We start from the raw sequence: 17,680 nt of genomic DNA, 5'->3' as shown, positions 1-17,680 counted from the left end.
GTGTTTTTTCTCTTGTTCTAATTTTTCTTGCACAACATGACAAATATGGAAATATATTTAAAAGAATTGTACATATTTAACTTAGATCAGATTGCTTGTTGTCTTGAAAATAGAGAGGTAAAGAGGAGAAAAATAGGAATTCAAATCTTACAAAAATGAATGATGAAAATTATTTTACATATGATAAAAATAAGATACTACTAGGTAAAATAAAATAAATTTTCTATTCAAGCATTTACAATTTAGAAATGAGAAAACACTACCAATTGGAGTTCAATATTATTTTATTGGTGGTCTAAAATTAATAAAGCGATGAAGAAAATGATAATACAGATGTAACTTAAAAGTATGTCTTGAGTACATTATTTCCTCCCCAAAGAACCAACTGTTAAATATTTACCAATACATTCCTCCAATGTGTTACTATAACATTATTTAGAAAAAAAAATAGAAGTTAGAAAAAAGAGCAAAAAATAAACTTCTAAAAACATTATCCAATGAAACATGCTCAGTTTGATTTGTAATCTCTTCAATTTTACATTTTTCTAGAAGTATTTTATTTTTTTTCCCAGGCTACCTATGGAAAGAAAAAGACAAAAAAAAAGGATACCTGATTAAATTCCTTTGTGTATCAATCAACTTTTTTTTTTTTTATCAAAGTATGACAGACATGGAAAATGTATGAAAATCAAGATACAGGAATATAGAAACAGATATCTCACTCGTAAAAGTTAATGGGTTAGTTGAGAGTTAAAATTTAATAAATTAAAAGTTAATAAGATATCTAAAGTTATCCTAATTTGTGAAATTGAAGAAATTCAGGCTGTTTTGTGACTTGCCCAAGAGTACATGTCTGCTACACTAATTTTTATCTAGGAAACCTCAAACTAACAGGGAAGGAAGGTAAGCAATGATGCCATGAAATGCTTGAATTAAAAGAAGAGGGAAGCCCAACTATGTTAAGAATAGTGGTAAAATCCTTAGAAGGAGAATAACATACTTCTTCAAAATTAAACTGTAATCAAATAGTTTTTAGAATTTCTACACATCTATTCTCCATTATCTCCTAGAGCCTGTAATTGTGAGTTTGGGAAATACAGGGAATTTGGTTGGTTGGTTGGCTGTTGCCCATTCTTGAAGAGGATCAAAATGGCATCACTATGTAAGAGTCGAGTTAGAGTGTGCCCGTCTGTGGCTGAACAGACCACTATAAGCTCAAAGTACTCTGCCACATGTTGGACACAAATAATCCATATGAACATTTGAGTGCTATCTTTTAATTCATGCATAAATGGGACTTAAATGAGGGAGACTTGAACAAAGTTATCAGCCTTACTCTCTTTTCTAGTCATCACTGTCCAGCGGCAGGACAGAGTCAAAATGACCAATAATGACTCAACATGATGTGGATGACCATGGTGTCTTCTAACTTAGATACACACAGAGACATATACCCATACACACACACCACACATTCCTTAAAACTAGTTCTGTAAAATTATAGCAATACAACTTACCTTGAGATATTTGTAAAAATTATCACTAACTTGGTCTTCTAATATAGAGGACAGTAGGAATTATTTTTTGAATCACATAATACCTTGAAAAAGGAAAATAAATGTAAAACTGTGAATAAAAATCACACAAAATGAGCACAAAATAACATGAAGCAAGGGACAGGCCCCTAAAGGACTGCACTGAATTTGGATCTATAACTGATTAAAAACCTGAGCCTCTTTAAAGTGTACTTTTTTCCCTGCCTCAGTGACCTCAGTCATAACTATCTTACCACTAGTAGCAAAGCAGAGTTCTGTCCATGATCCTAATTATGACTATATTCATTTTAAGCTCTATTCAATTAACATTTATTAACCACCTACTATGTACCAGACACCATTTTAGTCTCCCTTTGTCAAAGACAAAGAATGATACAATCCTTTTTGCAATGAGCTTGCATTCTAATGGGTGGAGAACAAGAGGACATATAAATTATTTATCCCCAAAGATTAAACTTGCATTAAGACTTTGGGGACACATCATTTAAAAATATACAAATTAAATAGAAACAAATACAAAATAGTTGAAGTTAAGGTAGTTGAAAAAGTCACTAGCAATGTGGGAGATCAAGAAAGGAAGAGAAGAATTTTGTGTGAAATAAAGATTAGTTGAATGTAAATATGTATAGGAATAATCAGTGCAAAGACAGAGACAATGGCATATGGTGTGTGAGGAAAAGAGAAACCAGTTTTACTCTTTAGATAGTCCCAACTCCCTAGGGATACCTTACAGATGTCTCAGTTTGAATTCCAGATAGAATTTCCCTTTCCTGAAACATTTTCCACTTATTCTATAATGGAAGGTTTTTTTTTTTTTTTTTCAGGGATTTTTTCAAATATGACAGGGATCCCTGTTGCATAAAGACATTAGCTTGAATTATTGTATTTCTTACAGTTCTATAAAAGAATATAAGTTAGAATTCTTATCACATTGCTTTCTGATTATTGAATGAAATTTTCTTGCTGATTACTCCTGATGTAGGTCATTTAATTAGGTTCATTGAGGGCCTTCTATTTTTTCCAAATTGATAGCTATCCCCATGAGGTATGGAAGTACTATTCAATTATTTTCATGAGTGCATGTAAAAGTAATTAAAATAAACTTTTAATCATTCCCTTTCTTCATTTAGATGAAGGAATAATGGAATAAGTTGAAGTGTGTGTGTGTGTGTGTGTGTGTGTGTGTGTGTGTGTAGTTGGATGTGAAAACCTTTGATCTGTTTCTAATTCTCTTAATGCCATTCAGTTCAAATTCAGTAAGGACCTACTATGTATAAAGTTTTATGTTAGTTCCTAGAGTTTAAAAGACATATTCCAAAGAGTTATGCAATAAATACAAGATCATTTTGATAGAAGAGAATAAAACATACTGGGGGGACAGTTCTGGTGTCTGTAAAATATTTGCATGTGGGAGATAATGCTTGAACTAAGCCTTGAAAGAAAATAAGGATTCTAAAAGGAGGAGATGAGGGGAGAAGGCATTGCAGGCATGGAGAGCAGCTTATGGTAAGGCATAGTGATAGCATGTTGATTTCAGAGAACCAATGAGTGCCATTAGTGCTGACAAGTATGGATTTCTCATCTATTTTTAAAAATTAGATTTGGATGACTAAAGACTAAACTCCACAATTCAAACATTATTTTGGTAAAGACTATGAGGAATTCGAAGACAGTATTTAATTAGGTCATATAATTTGTCTCTTTCAGAGTCAGCAAAATAGCATCCTCAAAGTTGTCATTTATTCATTTTAGTTCATTAGCAACATGGAAGAAAAGAATGGAATCAAGGTCGTGTCTAATGGGGTGTCAATGCAAATGTCATTGTTTACTTTGAGCTATTAAAGGGAACTTGAAAGGTTCAGATCAGCTAAGAGATAGAGTGAATAGAATGGCAGGCCTGGAGTTACAAAGATTCATGTACCTGAGTTCAAATTTGCCTTCAGACACTAGCTCTTTGAACCTGGTCAAGTGATTTAATCCTGTTTGACTCAATTTCCTCATCAAAAATGGACAGAAAAAGGAAATGACAAACCATTCCAGCATCTTTGCCAAAAAAACCCCAAAGGGGTCATGAAGAGTCAGACATGACTGAAAAATAATTGAACAACTCTGAGTTTAGAGGGAAATCCTAAACCCTCAGAGCAGTTATTAATCCTTGGGCTTCTGTATGGATGAGGATTTAAATTAAAAGTTGCAATTGTGTGAGTGGTTCACTTTAATTAATTCTTTTATTCAACATCAATTAAGTGCCTACTATATTCCAGACAAAATGACAAAAAAAAAAAAAAGTAAAGGTTTGCTAACTGAAATTCCCAAGATGGTGATTTGCATAAATTATGGGAATGAAACTTATAGAAAGTATTGCTATTTCTCAACAAATGTTGTTAGAGATAATAGTTTGATGTGTCTTTCTACCTATAAAATTTGCTATATGGTTGATGTTTTTCAATCATTTATGTTAGGTTCTTACTAAGTGCTAAGTCAGTACTTAACAATTCTCTGGTTCACACCTTTGGTTCATGCCTTTAAGGGGAGTTTACCCCTTTGAACTTCTGAGGAGGAGTTTACATATGAAAAGGAGTTTACACAACCTTTAAAAGGAGCAAGTTCATTGGTTGAAGTAATTTCCCCACAAGCCCTTGAGTTCTCACACGCCCATTCTCTGGGAGGATAAAAGAAGACAACATTGAGCAACTCTGGGCCAGAGTTGGGATGGCGGCCTGGAGGAGGAATCTGAATTGGGGAAGGACAAGAGCTGGAGGAGATTCAGAGCTCCCAAGAAACCTGCTCACAGAGAAAAGATTTTACAGAAAAGAGATCTCCTCCCAGAGAAGGATTACAATTGAGAGACAACAGGACCTTTACATTTTAGTGTCCACAACGTGGGGCAAGGACTTTTAATTATCCTGACAAGGACTTATTCTGAGCCCTTCAGAGGAGCTAGCCTGGACCTTTGCAATTTGGCGCCCGAACGGGGACAGACAAGATTCTGATTCCAGTGGAAAAGCTTCCGATTCAGATCTCAGTGGAAAAGTCTCTCTGACCCAGAAGTGTGTGTAACAAGGAAATTTTGTTAAACTTTTGTTAAACTTTGTTTAACTTTGTTAAAGAGCTAAAGTAGAAATGGGGCAAATGCCTTCTGTTCAAGGAAAATGTTTAGAGAGCATTATCAAGGTTATGAAAAGCCAAGGATTGATTATAATTTTGGAGGAGATCATTGAACTTTTAAAACCTGTGCAGGTCATATGTCCTTGTTTTTCTCTGGAAAAAGAATTGGATCCAAATGAGTGGAAATTAGTAGGAGAGCAATTAGGTGAACACTACAATTCCAAACCAAACTCAATTTCCAAAGATGCACTTCATACCTACAATTTAATCCAAAAGGCTTTGAAAATTGTTATTCTGAAGGAAAAGAAGAAGGAGCAAAATGGGGAGGTGTCAACTAAACTAGGTGAAGAGAATGAATCAGATAAGAATGAAGTTAAGTACAATTCTGAGCAACAGGAGCATTTCCCATCTTCTCCCTCAATTAACCCTTCAGGGGTGGAGCAAGAAGGAGGAGGGGAGGCAGAAACACAAACAGAATCGCCTGTGAAGCAGCCTATGACAAGGTTAGAAAAAGCATTGATTAAGGCTAAGAGAGAAGGAGAGGATATAAGTGCATATACATGCATATCCTGTGATTGAAGGGATTGACTCTGTAGGTCAAAAAAGGAGAAAATATACACCTTTAGATTTGAATAAAATTAAAGATTTGAAAAAAAGGTTGTACTCTTTATGAGGCTACATCAGCTTATGTTAAAATGTTACTAGATGGTTTGTCTTATGAAGTGCTAATCCCAAATGACTGGAAATCCATAGCAAGGACATGTCTAGAACCTGGACAAAATTTATTGTGGCTTGCAGAATTTCATAAATTATGTAAGATCCAAGTTAGATGCAATATAGAAACAGGAATTAACACACAATTCACTTTTGAGCAATTAGCTGGTGAAGGTCAATATGGAGAGAATTCAGAACAGATTAATTATCCCATGACAGTGTATGAGCAAATTGCTAAGGCTGCAATAAAAGCTTGGGGTTCCCTCCCCAGACAGAAAGATTGGGGAGAGGCTTTCACTAAAATAGAGCAAGGTCCCAATGAACCTTTTATGGATTTTGTGGGACATCTGCAAACTGCTGTCAAAAGAACTATTGGAGAAAATGCAACTACAGAAAAAATGACCAGACATCTGGCTAAGGAAAATGCCAATGAGATATGCAAAAGAATTATATGGGGATTAGACAAAGATGCTCCTTTAGAGGAGATCATAAGACGATGTACTAAAGTGGGAACAAATGCTTTTTACACCCGGACTATGATGAAAATGGAAAGACAGGGTCCCTCTTGGCAAAGGACTTCTAAAGAAATTTGTCTATGTTTCCAATGTGGAAAAATTGGACATCTAAGAGCTCAATGTAGACATGGAGATAGAGTGAGAAGACAGGGTGAAAGAAGACCTAAAACTCCATGTCCAAAATGTCACAAAGGCTTTCACTGGGCCTCAGAATGCAGATTGACCCAGGAAAATGAGAAGTGGGCCCCAGCTCCAAGATATCAATCAAAGGATAGGTGGGGCATGATTGCAACTGAGGTTACACCCAAAGAGCCTTTAGAAAGTCAGGACTCTGATTTGATTAACCAGCAGAAAAGCAATCACATGGCAGAAAGGGATTACCTGGTAAGTCAGCCAAAAGGCAATCAGATTGCAAAAATGGATTACACTTGGGGAGAATACAGGCCTTTTAAACCAACAGGGCTGTGTCCAGTGCAAACAACTCCAATGTAATTGCCAGATGATGAGAAGAGATTTAGAAAGTGGTAAATAGAAGGAAATTAGATAGGTTAACTGCCTGGGAGAGAGGGTTTGCTTGTATTTTAACAAACAGAAGGAAACAGATGAAGAAGGAAACAGATGGGTGGCAACAAGCACTGGAGAGAGACAGAAAAGAAGAAAAACCTCAAAACAAAGGAGAAGATCTAAGAAACATCTGACACTGAAAAAGCATGGCTGATAATGAGACTGTTAAAGATTCCCTAACATAAGATAAGACTATTAAAGAATTTTAAAACCAGCAGGAATCATTGGATTTCCTAACACAAGATGAGACTATCGGAGGACTTCAAAACTTGCAGGAATTATTTGATTTTTGGCACATGAACTAATGGACAATGGACTTATGGACATCTATAAATTCTCAATTTATGATTATTTGATCATGTTATTTGTTATATAATTCTAGCATGTCTTATGTTACTATGTTACTATGTGTTTATGTAACCTATGTAATTATGTGTAATACCTCCCATATTGATTTTCTGTAAACTCTTTTCTCTGTGAGCAGATTTCTTGGGAGCTCTGAATCTCCTCCAGTTCTTGCCCTTCCCCAATTCAGATTCCTCCTCCAGGCTGCCATCCCAACTCTGGCCCAGAGTAGACTCACTTGTTGCTCAATGTTGTCTTCTTTTATCCTCCCAGAGAATGGGCGTGTGAGAACTCAAGAGCTTGTGGGAAAATTACTTCAACCAATGAACTTGCTCCTTTTAAAGGTTGTGTAAACTCCTTTTCATATGTAAACTCCTCCTCAGAAGTTCAAAGGGGTAAACTCCCCTTAAAGGCATGAACCAAAGGTGTGAACCAGAGAATTGTTAAGTACTGACTTAGCACTTAGTAAGAACCTAACAATTTAACCAACAATTTATGAATTACCTACTGTGTGCTAGGAACTATTAGGGATATGATGATGAAAATGAATCGGTCTCTGCCCTCAAGGAACTTGCATTCTCTTAGAAGACAAAATATATCCATAGTTATATACAAAATAAATACTATTAGCAATGATATTCTGAAGTGTATAAGAGCTATACAATAATGACTTATTTCACCTTTTACAGAGATATCCCATAATGAGCAGCATAGTGAAGGCTATTCCAAGAAGTAACATGATTACAGGCAGAGAATTATCTTTATGGACTTCATCACCTGATAGAATAAGAATATTAGATTATAACAAGTGCTAAATCTCAAACTTCTCTTGTTCCTTCTGAGGTAACTTGTAATTTGTTCAGTTCACTGATTTGGGCAGAGAACACCAATAGTCTATGAGACCTGGCACACATCTGGTGGTTTTGTGTCATGGAAACTATTTACCTGGCTTTGCAGATCCTATCTGACCCTGCTAGCAATAAATCCTCTGTTAATTTTCATGGAATAAGAAAGCTTACAGTCACGTACTATTGGGAATCTAATCCAATCCCTCATTTTTTATGTGAAGAAATGATCAGACACTTAGTCCAGCTAGCAATGGACAGAGATAAGATTTGAACCCAGATCTGCTAGGTCCCAATGCACCTCTCTATTACACCATGTTTCACAGAACCTTAGAATTAGGGGCTTCAATTAGTCCAATCCATGCTCATTTCTCAATGATTTACAAACTCCCAACATATCATATTCTCCTCATTCTAGTAATTTTGAATCACTTGGCTGTCATCATCCAAAATCTATTCTACATATGCCATCACTCAATCCTTTATTGCCATTCTCATCCACCTCTGCTCTAAGGGTGCCCATCCTTTCCCCAAAATCTCTGGAATGTCTTCAACCAATTTCACCTTAAAACTTTTTTTTTCCCATTTCTCCTCTTTCCTTGGGGGACAGAGGAAAAGGCTTGATCACAGAGTCCTAACTACTTCCAATGACACAGTCTCTTTGACCATTTTTTCCACAGGACATTAAACAAAGCTAATCGTAATCTTGAATTACATTTACACCTTCTACATCTTGACTTTCCCCAATTTTGGTTTCAATATATCTTGGGTCAGCATAAGAAATTAAATAGTAACTTTGGGGGAGTTTTGTGGAAACTGCAGATATACATAGACCAGCAGATGACACAGAAAAAGTTTAGAAACTCATAAATTCATAATACATATATATATATATATATAGTACTGAATTATAGCAACATCCCATAACAGGTAAAGAAAAAAAAATCAGACTTCTCTGATCTGAAGGGAGTAACAAAGAATTTTTGGATTTTCTGATCATGAGAGCATGCATTCCCAATTTTTCCCCTATTTATTATTTTTTGGAATGCATATTTGCTAAGCAAAATTTTTTAATCACAAAAGTTTAAAAAATAGAAAAGATTTTTAAAATTTAGTATTGTTTTACTACCATGTTTGTTATACAGTGACTATGATAGCCTGAAATGTTTAAATACAAGTAAAATAACAAAACCAAAAATAATGTAAGGGAATTAAAAGTAATTTTATAAGTAATAGAAAAACACTTCTTCCTTTCTCTAGAGTAAAGGAACTGGATTAAAACTGTTTTAAGGAACATTTTCTTTTTTTCTTTTATTTAAAACTAACATAAAATAGAAAAAATATATTGCCATGGGCACAATAAAACATATGAGAAGATTCAAAATACATAACTATAAATTTCTATTTCAAGAAAGCATATATAATAATAAAACATTCAAAACTATCCATCTTTTTTTTTAATTCCACGTAGATTTACTTTTGTTTTTTGTTGCACAATTTTTACTTTATTCTTCTTTCCCTCTTCCTTCCTCCTATTTCCCCTAAGAAGTCTACCAGTTAAACACAGTTATATTTATGTCTCCAAACAGATACACACACACACACACACACACACACACACACACACACACACAAACATATATTGTATGCATACGTATATATTCATTATCTCATTTCCTATCCTTGTTAACTCTTCTAATTTACTTCTACTAACTTCTTCCACTTTTACTGTCATGCTATTATTTAACCTCTCCCATCCTAAGAATCCCTCCCATGTCCTCTTCCCTCATCCTTTTCCTCACTTTATATATCTTTCCCATTAATTTACATCTTATTCCACTCCAGCTAATCTACAATCCTTCTATATCCCACCTTATCTTGTTCCCTCCCTCCCTTATTTCTTTAATATATATTGTTTACTCTCTAACCTATTCCCAATGTAAGTATTATTTCAGAACTACCAGCCCTCCTCCCCCATCTAATGCTTCTGTGTCAGTTCTTTTTCTTGTACCTCGATTGTAGAGCCTAATTATGGTTTTTATCTTTCCCATATGGTTTTGCTTTTTATAATCACATCAAATTTAGTTCTACCTTAATTTGTTTTTGGACTACCTAATTACTAATGACAACCTTAGAGATAAGGTTTACATTTCCAGATATAAAGCATAAATAGTTTGTCCTTATTGAATCTCTTGAAATTAGTCTTTGATCTTGACTCTTATATGTTAAATTTTCTCTTGAGTTTAGGTTTGTTTACAAGACAATGCTGAAAATCTGGCACCATTTTGGATGTCCTTTTTTTTTTCATTCAATATCATGCTTAATTTTATTGGATATGATATTTTTGGCCTCAACCTTAGTTCTTTTGTTTGTTGATGTACAATATTCCAGGATCCATGGTCTTTTATCACAGCTATTGATAGGTCTTAGGTGACTCTAATTGTATTTTAAAATATCTTGTTGTTTTTGTTTTTGCATGTAAAATTTTCTCTTTGATCTGGGGTTTTTAAAATTTAACAATAAAGTTCCTGTATGTTTTCCTTGTAAGATCTCTTTTAATTACTGATCAATGATTTTTCTTCTTTCCCCTTTTGTTTTATCCATCCCTTCAGGTCATTTTTATTTTCTTGTATTTTTTGTATTATTTTATCAAGCTTCTTTTTTTGATCATGACCTTCAAGCTAAGTTTTCTCTCCTATATATTCTTCAAATCTGTTGTTTTTCTTGTAACATGTTTCATATTCTTTGCAATTTTTTTCATTTTTTATATTTTGTTTTGTTATATATTTTGGTCAGCTAAAACTTCACTGACTTCCCCTTGATCAATTCTAATTTTTAAAGAGTCATTTTCTTCCAAAATGATATTCACACACATGTATTGTACCTAGACTATATTGTAACACATGTAAAATGTATGGTATTGCCTGTCGTCGGGGGGAGGGAATAGAGGGAGGGGGGGTAATTTGGAAAAATGAATACAAGGGATAATATTATAAAATATATATATATATATATATATATATATATAAAAGAGTCATTTTCTTCCTCAAGACTTTGGATTTCTTTTTCTAGTTAGCTGACTTATGTGTGTGGCTACACATCTGGTTTTTTATCTGCAGAAAGTAAGAGCATTTGTTGACCCCATTTTATTGTGCATTGCCCTTGCTTTTTGTTAGCTGTTTTGGCATGAGTCATAGGTCTTGTTTTCTTAGATTGTTCTTATTTGTTTTTTTAGGTTTTTTCTTCAATCTCTCTCATAACATTTGATTTTGATTTTTAAAGTTTTTTGAGTTCTATAAATTCCTTTTGGACAAGTAACCATTTAAAGTTACTCTTTGGGAAAAGAGGATTTTTATTTTTTTACTTCAATATCCTCTTTTGAAGATGAACCTCTATCTTTCCTATTCCAATAGTAACTTTCTACAGTTAGATTCTTTCTCTTTTGCCTGCTTTAAGAAAAAAAAAAAAAAAAAAAAAAAGAGCTTTTATTAGTGTAATTGTCTCTAATCTTAGAGTAGTGAGAATGGTGCCTCTGTTTTCAAATCTTCTTTTAGGGGGGCAGCTAGGTGGCCAGCTAGGTGGTGCAGTGGATAGAGCACCAGCCCTGAATTCAGGAGGACCAGAGTTCAAATCTGTTGTTAGACACTTAACACTTCCTAGTTGTGTGACCCTCGGCAAGTCACTTAACCCCAGCCTCAGGGAGGAAAAAAAAAAAAAAAAAAAAGACAAATCTTCTTTTAGTTCTCTCCTCTAATCTAACACCCCAAATCAAGAATTTCATCCTTCTATAAGTGCCTACAGTCATCAGCTTCCCTATCTCACTGCTTCTGCACTAAGTGTTCTGGTACTTTCTTGACCAAGATAGAATCTCAGCAGCAGAAGTGGGTTTTTTATCTCCATTCCCTACTAACAGAGGCTCCCTCAATCTTCTCAGACAGAAACTCTTGGCCCCCTGCACTGTCAGGGAAGTAAAAGTTCCTGTTTTGGGGCCGAAGCTACCTCCCAAACCAGCTAGTCCAAGGGCTTCCAGTATGCCTTTTTAGTGGAGCTAGGTTGTAGCTACTTACCCAACACACAGCCAAACCTTGGTCCTAGAGTTTTCTTTTTAGGATCTTCTCAGGTTGTTCTTCCCCAAATGTTATTTAGTTTTTGCTGGTCTACATTCATCCTGAGGTAAAATTTTGTTTTGTTTCTGGGACAAATCTGGAGAGCTTGGAATTTTCTGACTTAACGCTACCATCTTTCCAGAATCCTCTCTAAGGAACACTTTTGCCATTGACAATAATAAAAGGATGCATGTTTAGACTATGTATTACACAGGCACACATTTTTGATTTATGATAATATGGAGCATCTATTTCTACTATAACCATGAATGCTTGAGAACTAAAACTAAAAATACCCACATTAACTATACCTGTCACTAAAAGCAATTATTTTTTCCTTTTCTCCCTTTCCCCATCACAAAAGGCCAATAGTATACTGTTTTCTTTTATTGGACTTAAAAACTATTTTAACCATACCTTTTGAAATCATATTATATCAAAAGCCCCATGACAAACATGAAAAATACTCATGAAAATTTCATAGTCCCATATTAATCACTTCAAATGAAAAGTTTACCCCCCAAATTCTAATATGTTAATTGCCTCTTCTCCCTAATGTTAAATATTTTAAAATTACATAGGAAATTTAGAAATATTAAAAGAAATCAGATAAACCTGTTAAGTCAAAAATAAGGCTTTTTGTAGGCCAAATAGATAACAAATGTTCTACTCAGCAGGAGTTCTCAAACTACAGCCTGTGGGCCAGATGTGGCCAGCTGAGGACGTTTATTCGGCTTGCCAGGTTATAGCAAATGGGCTAAGGGGAGGAGAGAGAGTATGAGGTTTTGTTTTTACTATAGTCCGGCCCTCTGACAGTCTGAGGGACAGTGAACTGGCCCCATTTTTAAAAAGTTTGAGGACCACTGTATAATATTTTTCAGAATGAAGAAGACCCAAGTTAGAAGGGTGATTAATTTTATTCTGCTATTCCAGGACCTTCATTTACAGAAAATCTATTGCCTCTCAAAGTAGCTAAAACCATTTTTGGATGGTATTAATTGCTAGGAACATTTTCTTTATATCAACCCAAAATCTTCTCCTTTCACCTTTATTCATTTTTCCACTTAGTTCTTCAAACAGCTACTGGAATAATCTTTCTAAGGCATAGATTCTTCCCCCCAACCCAGATTTTTGCTTTCCAATTACTATGTTAACTAATTTCAGAACTAGGAAAAAAAGTTCAGGGAAATTTTTCATCTTAAAATCAATTTAAATACTCTTTACATTTTATATTTAATCAAAACAACTCAGATATACAAAGCATAAATGTTCTTATGTCACTCATATGCTCAAAATCTTTACAATTTCTCTAGTGTCACCTAGAATCACATATATGATAATCTCTTTTCCTTATCTTCTCCTACCACTTGTGAGTTCTGTCTATGCTCTATTAATTTGCTTTTTTAGACCTTGCCTTTATAAATATTTTTATCCATTTTTTCTTTTATGCCTTTTCAGATTTTATGATCCAATGTAGAAAGAATTCAGTTCAATTCAATATACACTTATTAAGCATATACTATGTGTAAGGCACTTGTTCAGATGTAAGGAATATAAAAAGAAAAACAACCCCTTATCTCAAAAAACACGGGGGTTTATAAAGTAATTTTCATCTATTTACTAAGAATAAATCATGAGTTTCTAATTCTGCTGGTCTATATAAGGTTTCTATAAATGATCTTCCTTGAAATTAATGGGATACATGGGGAAAATGGAGAAAGAAATTATCTTTCTCCTCATAGCCAGACTTATCCAAAATTCTATATATACATTGAAAAACTGTACCACAATCACACTTTTGTTAATAATTGTCTATGTATACACCCTTGCTTTGCTATGCCAATTCAATTTGTCAGGATCCCCATGCCAAAATCATGTCTCTCTTTGTACTGTTAGAAGATATCTTCTAAGGCCCAGGCTTCCCACAATGGAATAAAGAAAGCTTTTTGCTAATAATTATTGTTAGCTTTTGGTTTTATTTTGTTTTGTTTTACTTTATTTTTTTAGTTAACTGTGGTTTTTGATAAACTATGTGAGCTCTCTGGTTTTTTGTTTCCTTGTTTAGAGTTAATATCAATTATAGAGCTGCTGTGCCTCTTTAGTCATTTTTTAATAGTGTTAACAACTTCAATTCAACAAACATTCAATAGACAGATATGGGCCAGGAACTGTACTAGGCAATAGGGATAGGGATTGATCCTGGACCTATGATTTCATTGGTATAGGGAATTCTGTGTTTCATTATTGTCATTCTCTTGGGTGAAATTATTGATTGTTTCTATGATTTGCTATTTGACCCACTCATTCTTCAGGATTAGATTGCTTAATTTCCAATTAATTTTAGTATATTTTCCTGGCCTTTCATTGCATGTTACTTTTATTGCAGCATGATTTGTAAAAAAAAAAAAAAAAAAAAAAAAAATGCATTTACTATTCCTATCTTTCTGCTCAATTCTAATTTTCAAAAAGTTATTTTTTTTTTTTTCTTTAAGACTCTGGATCTCCTTTTCTAGTTAACTTTTTTTTTTTCATAATCTTGTGGGGGGGTTTAGTGATTTTTATTTTGTATTTTTTAAAGATATTATTTTCTTCAGTGTTGGGTTTTTTATTGTTATTCATTTATTTATTTATTTATTTGTTTTTGCATTTGGCCAATTACAATTTTTAAAGAATTGTCCTCTTCAGTTTATTTTTGTCATTCCTCTTCCAAGCTATGGACTATTTTTTGCATCCCCTTAATTTCTTTTCCCAATTTTTCTTCTACTTCTCTTATTTGACTTTAAAAATTCTTTATGAGCTCTTCCAAGAAGGCTCCTTGGCCTTGAGACCGATTCATATCCCACTTTGAGATTTTGCCTGTAGATATTTTGTTCTCTTCTAAGTTGATCTTCCCAGTCTTCATGATAGCTTTCTATGCTCAAGGTTCTTTTTTGTTTCTTATTCATTTTCTTTCCTTCTTTTTATTTTCTTCCTATTTCATGACTTAAAGTTGAGTTCTACTCCTGAGGCACAGAGAGTGTTGTCTCAAGCTTCTTGTGCAGCTTTGAGCTTTGGTTTACAGAAGCCCCTTGTATTTGCTGACTTGCTCAAAGTGTGTGCTGGATATAGCCCAAACTAGTCCTGCCTCTTGTTGCCTGGTTTCTCAGGCTGGTAATTTGCCTTCTGCACTGGAACTGGAGGCTGCATCTACTGGTATGGTGTGCTACTATTCCATTAAACTAGGATTGAGGAATCTTGATGATACTTGCTGTAATTGAGACCCTCTTTGCTGGCTTGCCTGGACATTATTGTTAGAGCTGGGCTGCATTTCCCCTTTTACCCAAGTGAGACTGACCTTTCCTGAAGTCCTTTCAAGATATCCTATGGTGGAAAATTGTTTCATTCCATCTCTTCATAGGCTCTGTCATTCCAGAACTTGTTCAGAGCTTTGGTTTCATATTGTTTCCTATGGAAACCAGGAGAGCTGAAACAAATTCCTGGTTTCACTCAATCCTGGCTCCAACCCCTTCATTGTAGGGAATTCTCTGGATGAAGAAACTGTTACCAATATAAATTAGCACCTATTTTTTATTTATTTATTTTTACAATTTAGGGCTTTGTCTGGAGCACTGAACAATTAATCTTTGCCTAGGAATACACAGTCAGTATATGTCAAAGATGGGACTTGAATTTGTGTCTTCCTGGTTCTGAGTCCAGTTCTCTGTCCACTATTTCCCTGTAGCCAACTGTTTCTTCCCTCAATGAACTTATAGTTTGCTAAGGAAATGCAACACACACACACACACACACACACACACACACACACACACACACACAAATAAATACAAAGTAATTCAGGTTAAGGATAGCCAGAAAATACCAACAAGTGGATAAGAAAAGGATTTTATTAGGTGCTAGGAATTGATCTGGGGCTTAAACATTTCAGGGATGCTAAGAAAGAGAAGGGAAATTATTCTAGGTGAGGATGGGGGCAGTTTTTCCAAAAAGCCTACTGAACAGCAAGTAGGGCAATTGACCTGTACCATGGAGTGTATGAGAATATTGTAGAACAGGAACTCTAATTAGTAACTTTAACCCATCCATCCTGTTTTCATAGTCACACACAGAGTTAGGACTCTCTTGTTTGCATATCTAGAAACCATACTCTACTTCTTCCTATACTTAGATACATACTCTACTTCCTACCTATACTGTGCATAGGAATTGTTCTAAAGTAGGACCCTCCCTGGCTCCTCCTTAGCCCTTCCCAAACTACTCCTTAATTCTTCTCTTGTTCTTTAGACCCTATCCTTACCTCTCTCCCCTTCTTCCCTCTAATTTCAAAAGTCCACAATACTCATAATACCTTGCTTAATCATAGATGGTTTTGCCTTGCTTAATTGTATATGATTGAGCCTATGAGCCATTTCACATAATAAATGCCGTCTTTTTCTGGCTGAGATAAATATCTTATGAGTTTTTCACATCTCAAATCACTCTCCTATCTATTAACTTGGTACTTTATTTATTTAATACTTCTTCAAGGGTGAATAATGTAAAATAATTGGAAAGACAAGATGCAACCAGATTATGAAGAGTTTTAAGGACCAGAGGGGTTTGTATTTTATCTTACTGGCAATGTAGAGTCAGGGAAGCCTGACCTGGTCACATCTGCACTTTAGGAAATTTATCTGAATGCTATACAAAAAAAGAACTGGAGAGAGGAGAAATTAGTGGCAAAGAGACAATTTGGAGGCTACTGTAGTACCCCAGGTGATACTTGATGGGGACATGAACTAAACTAGTTGTGATATGAGTAAAAAGCACAGAATAGATGCAAGGGGTGTTGAATTACAGCATGATTTGGCAATTGATTCAATATAAGGAAGCCAAGGAGAGTCAAAGATGGCTCTAAGGTTGTGAACTTGGGTGTTGCCCTGAACAAAGATAGGAGAGGTCAGAAGAGTAGTGAGATTTGAGGAAAAGATAATGAGTTCTTTAAATATGATCAGTTTAAGACTTCCATCACATATCAGAAAGACATGTCTAGCAGGCAGTTGGAGAGGTGGCTCTGTAGTTCAAGAGAGAGAGAGAGAATCTGAACAAGTATAATTAGGACTCATGATGGCTGAACCTATCAGGAATTAAAGTCTCAGCGTGAGAGTTGTTGTTGTTCACCCTTTGTTCTTGAAGCAGATCAAAGATATCATTGATATCTGCCTGCTCATGTACTAGATCTAAGAGGCTGAGAAGCACAAAAACATTAGCCTCACTCTCTCCTTCAGAATTATCAAGACAAAAGTGAAGATGACTGAAGATGTCCCTGGATGCAGTGGGCGATCCTGGCCTTTCTAAATCAAGGCCTTTTCCAGGTTTCTCATACTCTAAGGCAACACCCATTCAATGGATTGAGACAAAAGATGGCCTAATTTACTACCACAAAAATATCAGTCTGGGAGGGAAAGATCCTCAAAGCTTGAGAATAGAAAACAAATGCTATTTATACTCATCCTAAACCATCAGAACTAAATAAGCCACTGAGACTTGGGCTGGGGGCTATTATTGGCCTTTCAGTGAAAGCCAGAGTTAATTTAAAGGCTTAATTAAATAGCTCTTTTTGTAACACAATGGGCTTTTTTAAGTTTGTGGGTTTGTTTGTATTTTTCTTCAGAGCTATAATTCAAGAAATCATAGATGAAAATTGAACAGGACAAAAAATAAATTATCCCAACTTACATAAATAATAATAATGTATAAAGATATCTATGAATTTCTTAAGATTTTCAGCTTTACTCATTGTATTAATGAAAAAACTGACACACATAGAGGTGAAGGGCCTAGCCAGAGTCTCCTAGGAAAATTCCGGGAACTTAAGACCATCCTGAAGGAATCTAGGACTCTTCATCATATTGTGGCTAAGAGAATGAAAGCATTCTCTCTCTCTCTCT

The 17,680-nt window shown here is 34.8% G+C and overlaps 1 protein-coding gene across 1 annotated transcript in view; it reads right to left on the bottom strand.

Moving 5' to 3' along the window:
• Window positions 1-491: 491 nt before the first annotated feature.
• LOC141561126 (granulocyte-macrophage colony-stimulating factor receptor subunit alpha-like) overlaps window positions 492-17,680 on the bottom strand; it is a 46,994-nt gene continuing 29,805 nt past the window's right edge. Inside the window, 3 exon segments of the mRNA XM_074300256.1 lie at window positions 492-577; window positions 1,518-1,600; window positions 7,483-7,579. Of these exon segments, the coding sequence (XP_074156357.1) occupies window positions 1,543-1,600; window positions 7,483-7,579 (155 nt within the window). The 3' untranslated portion in view covers window positions 492-577; window positions 1,518-1,542.

Source organism: Sminthopsis crassicaudata, chromosome 3 (assembly GCF_048593235.1).
Source record: "Sminthopsis crassicaudata isolate SCR6 chromosome 3, ASM4859323v1, whole genome shotgun sequence".
NCBI lineage: Eukaryota > Metazoa > Chordata > Mammalia > Dasyuromorphia > Dasyuridae > Sminthopsis > Sminthopsis crassicaudata.
This window is presented reverse-complemented; position numbering and strand designations above follow the sequence as displayed.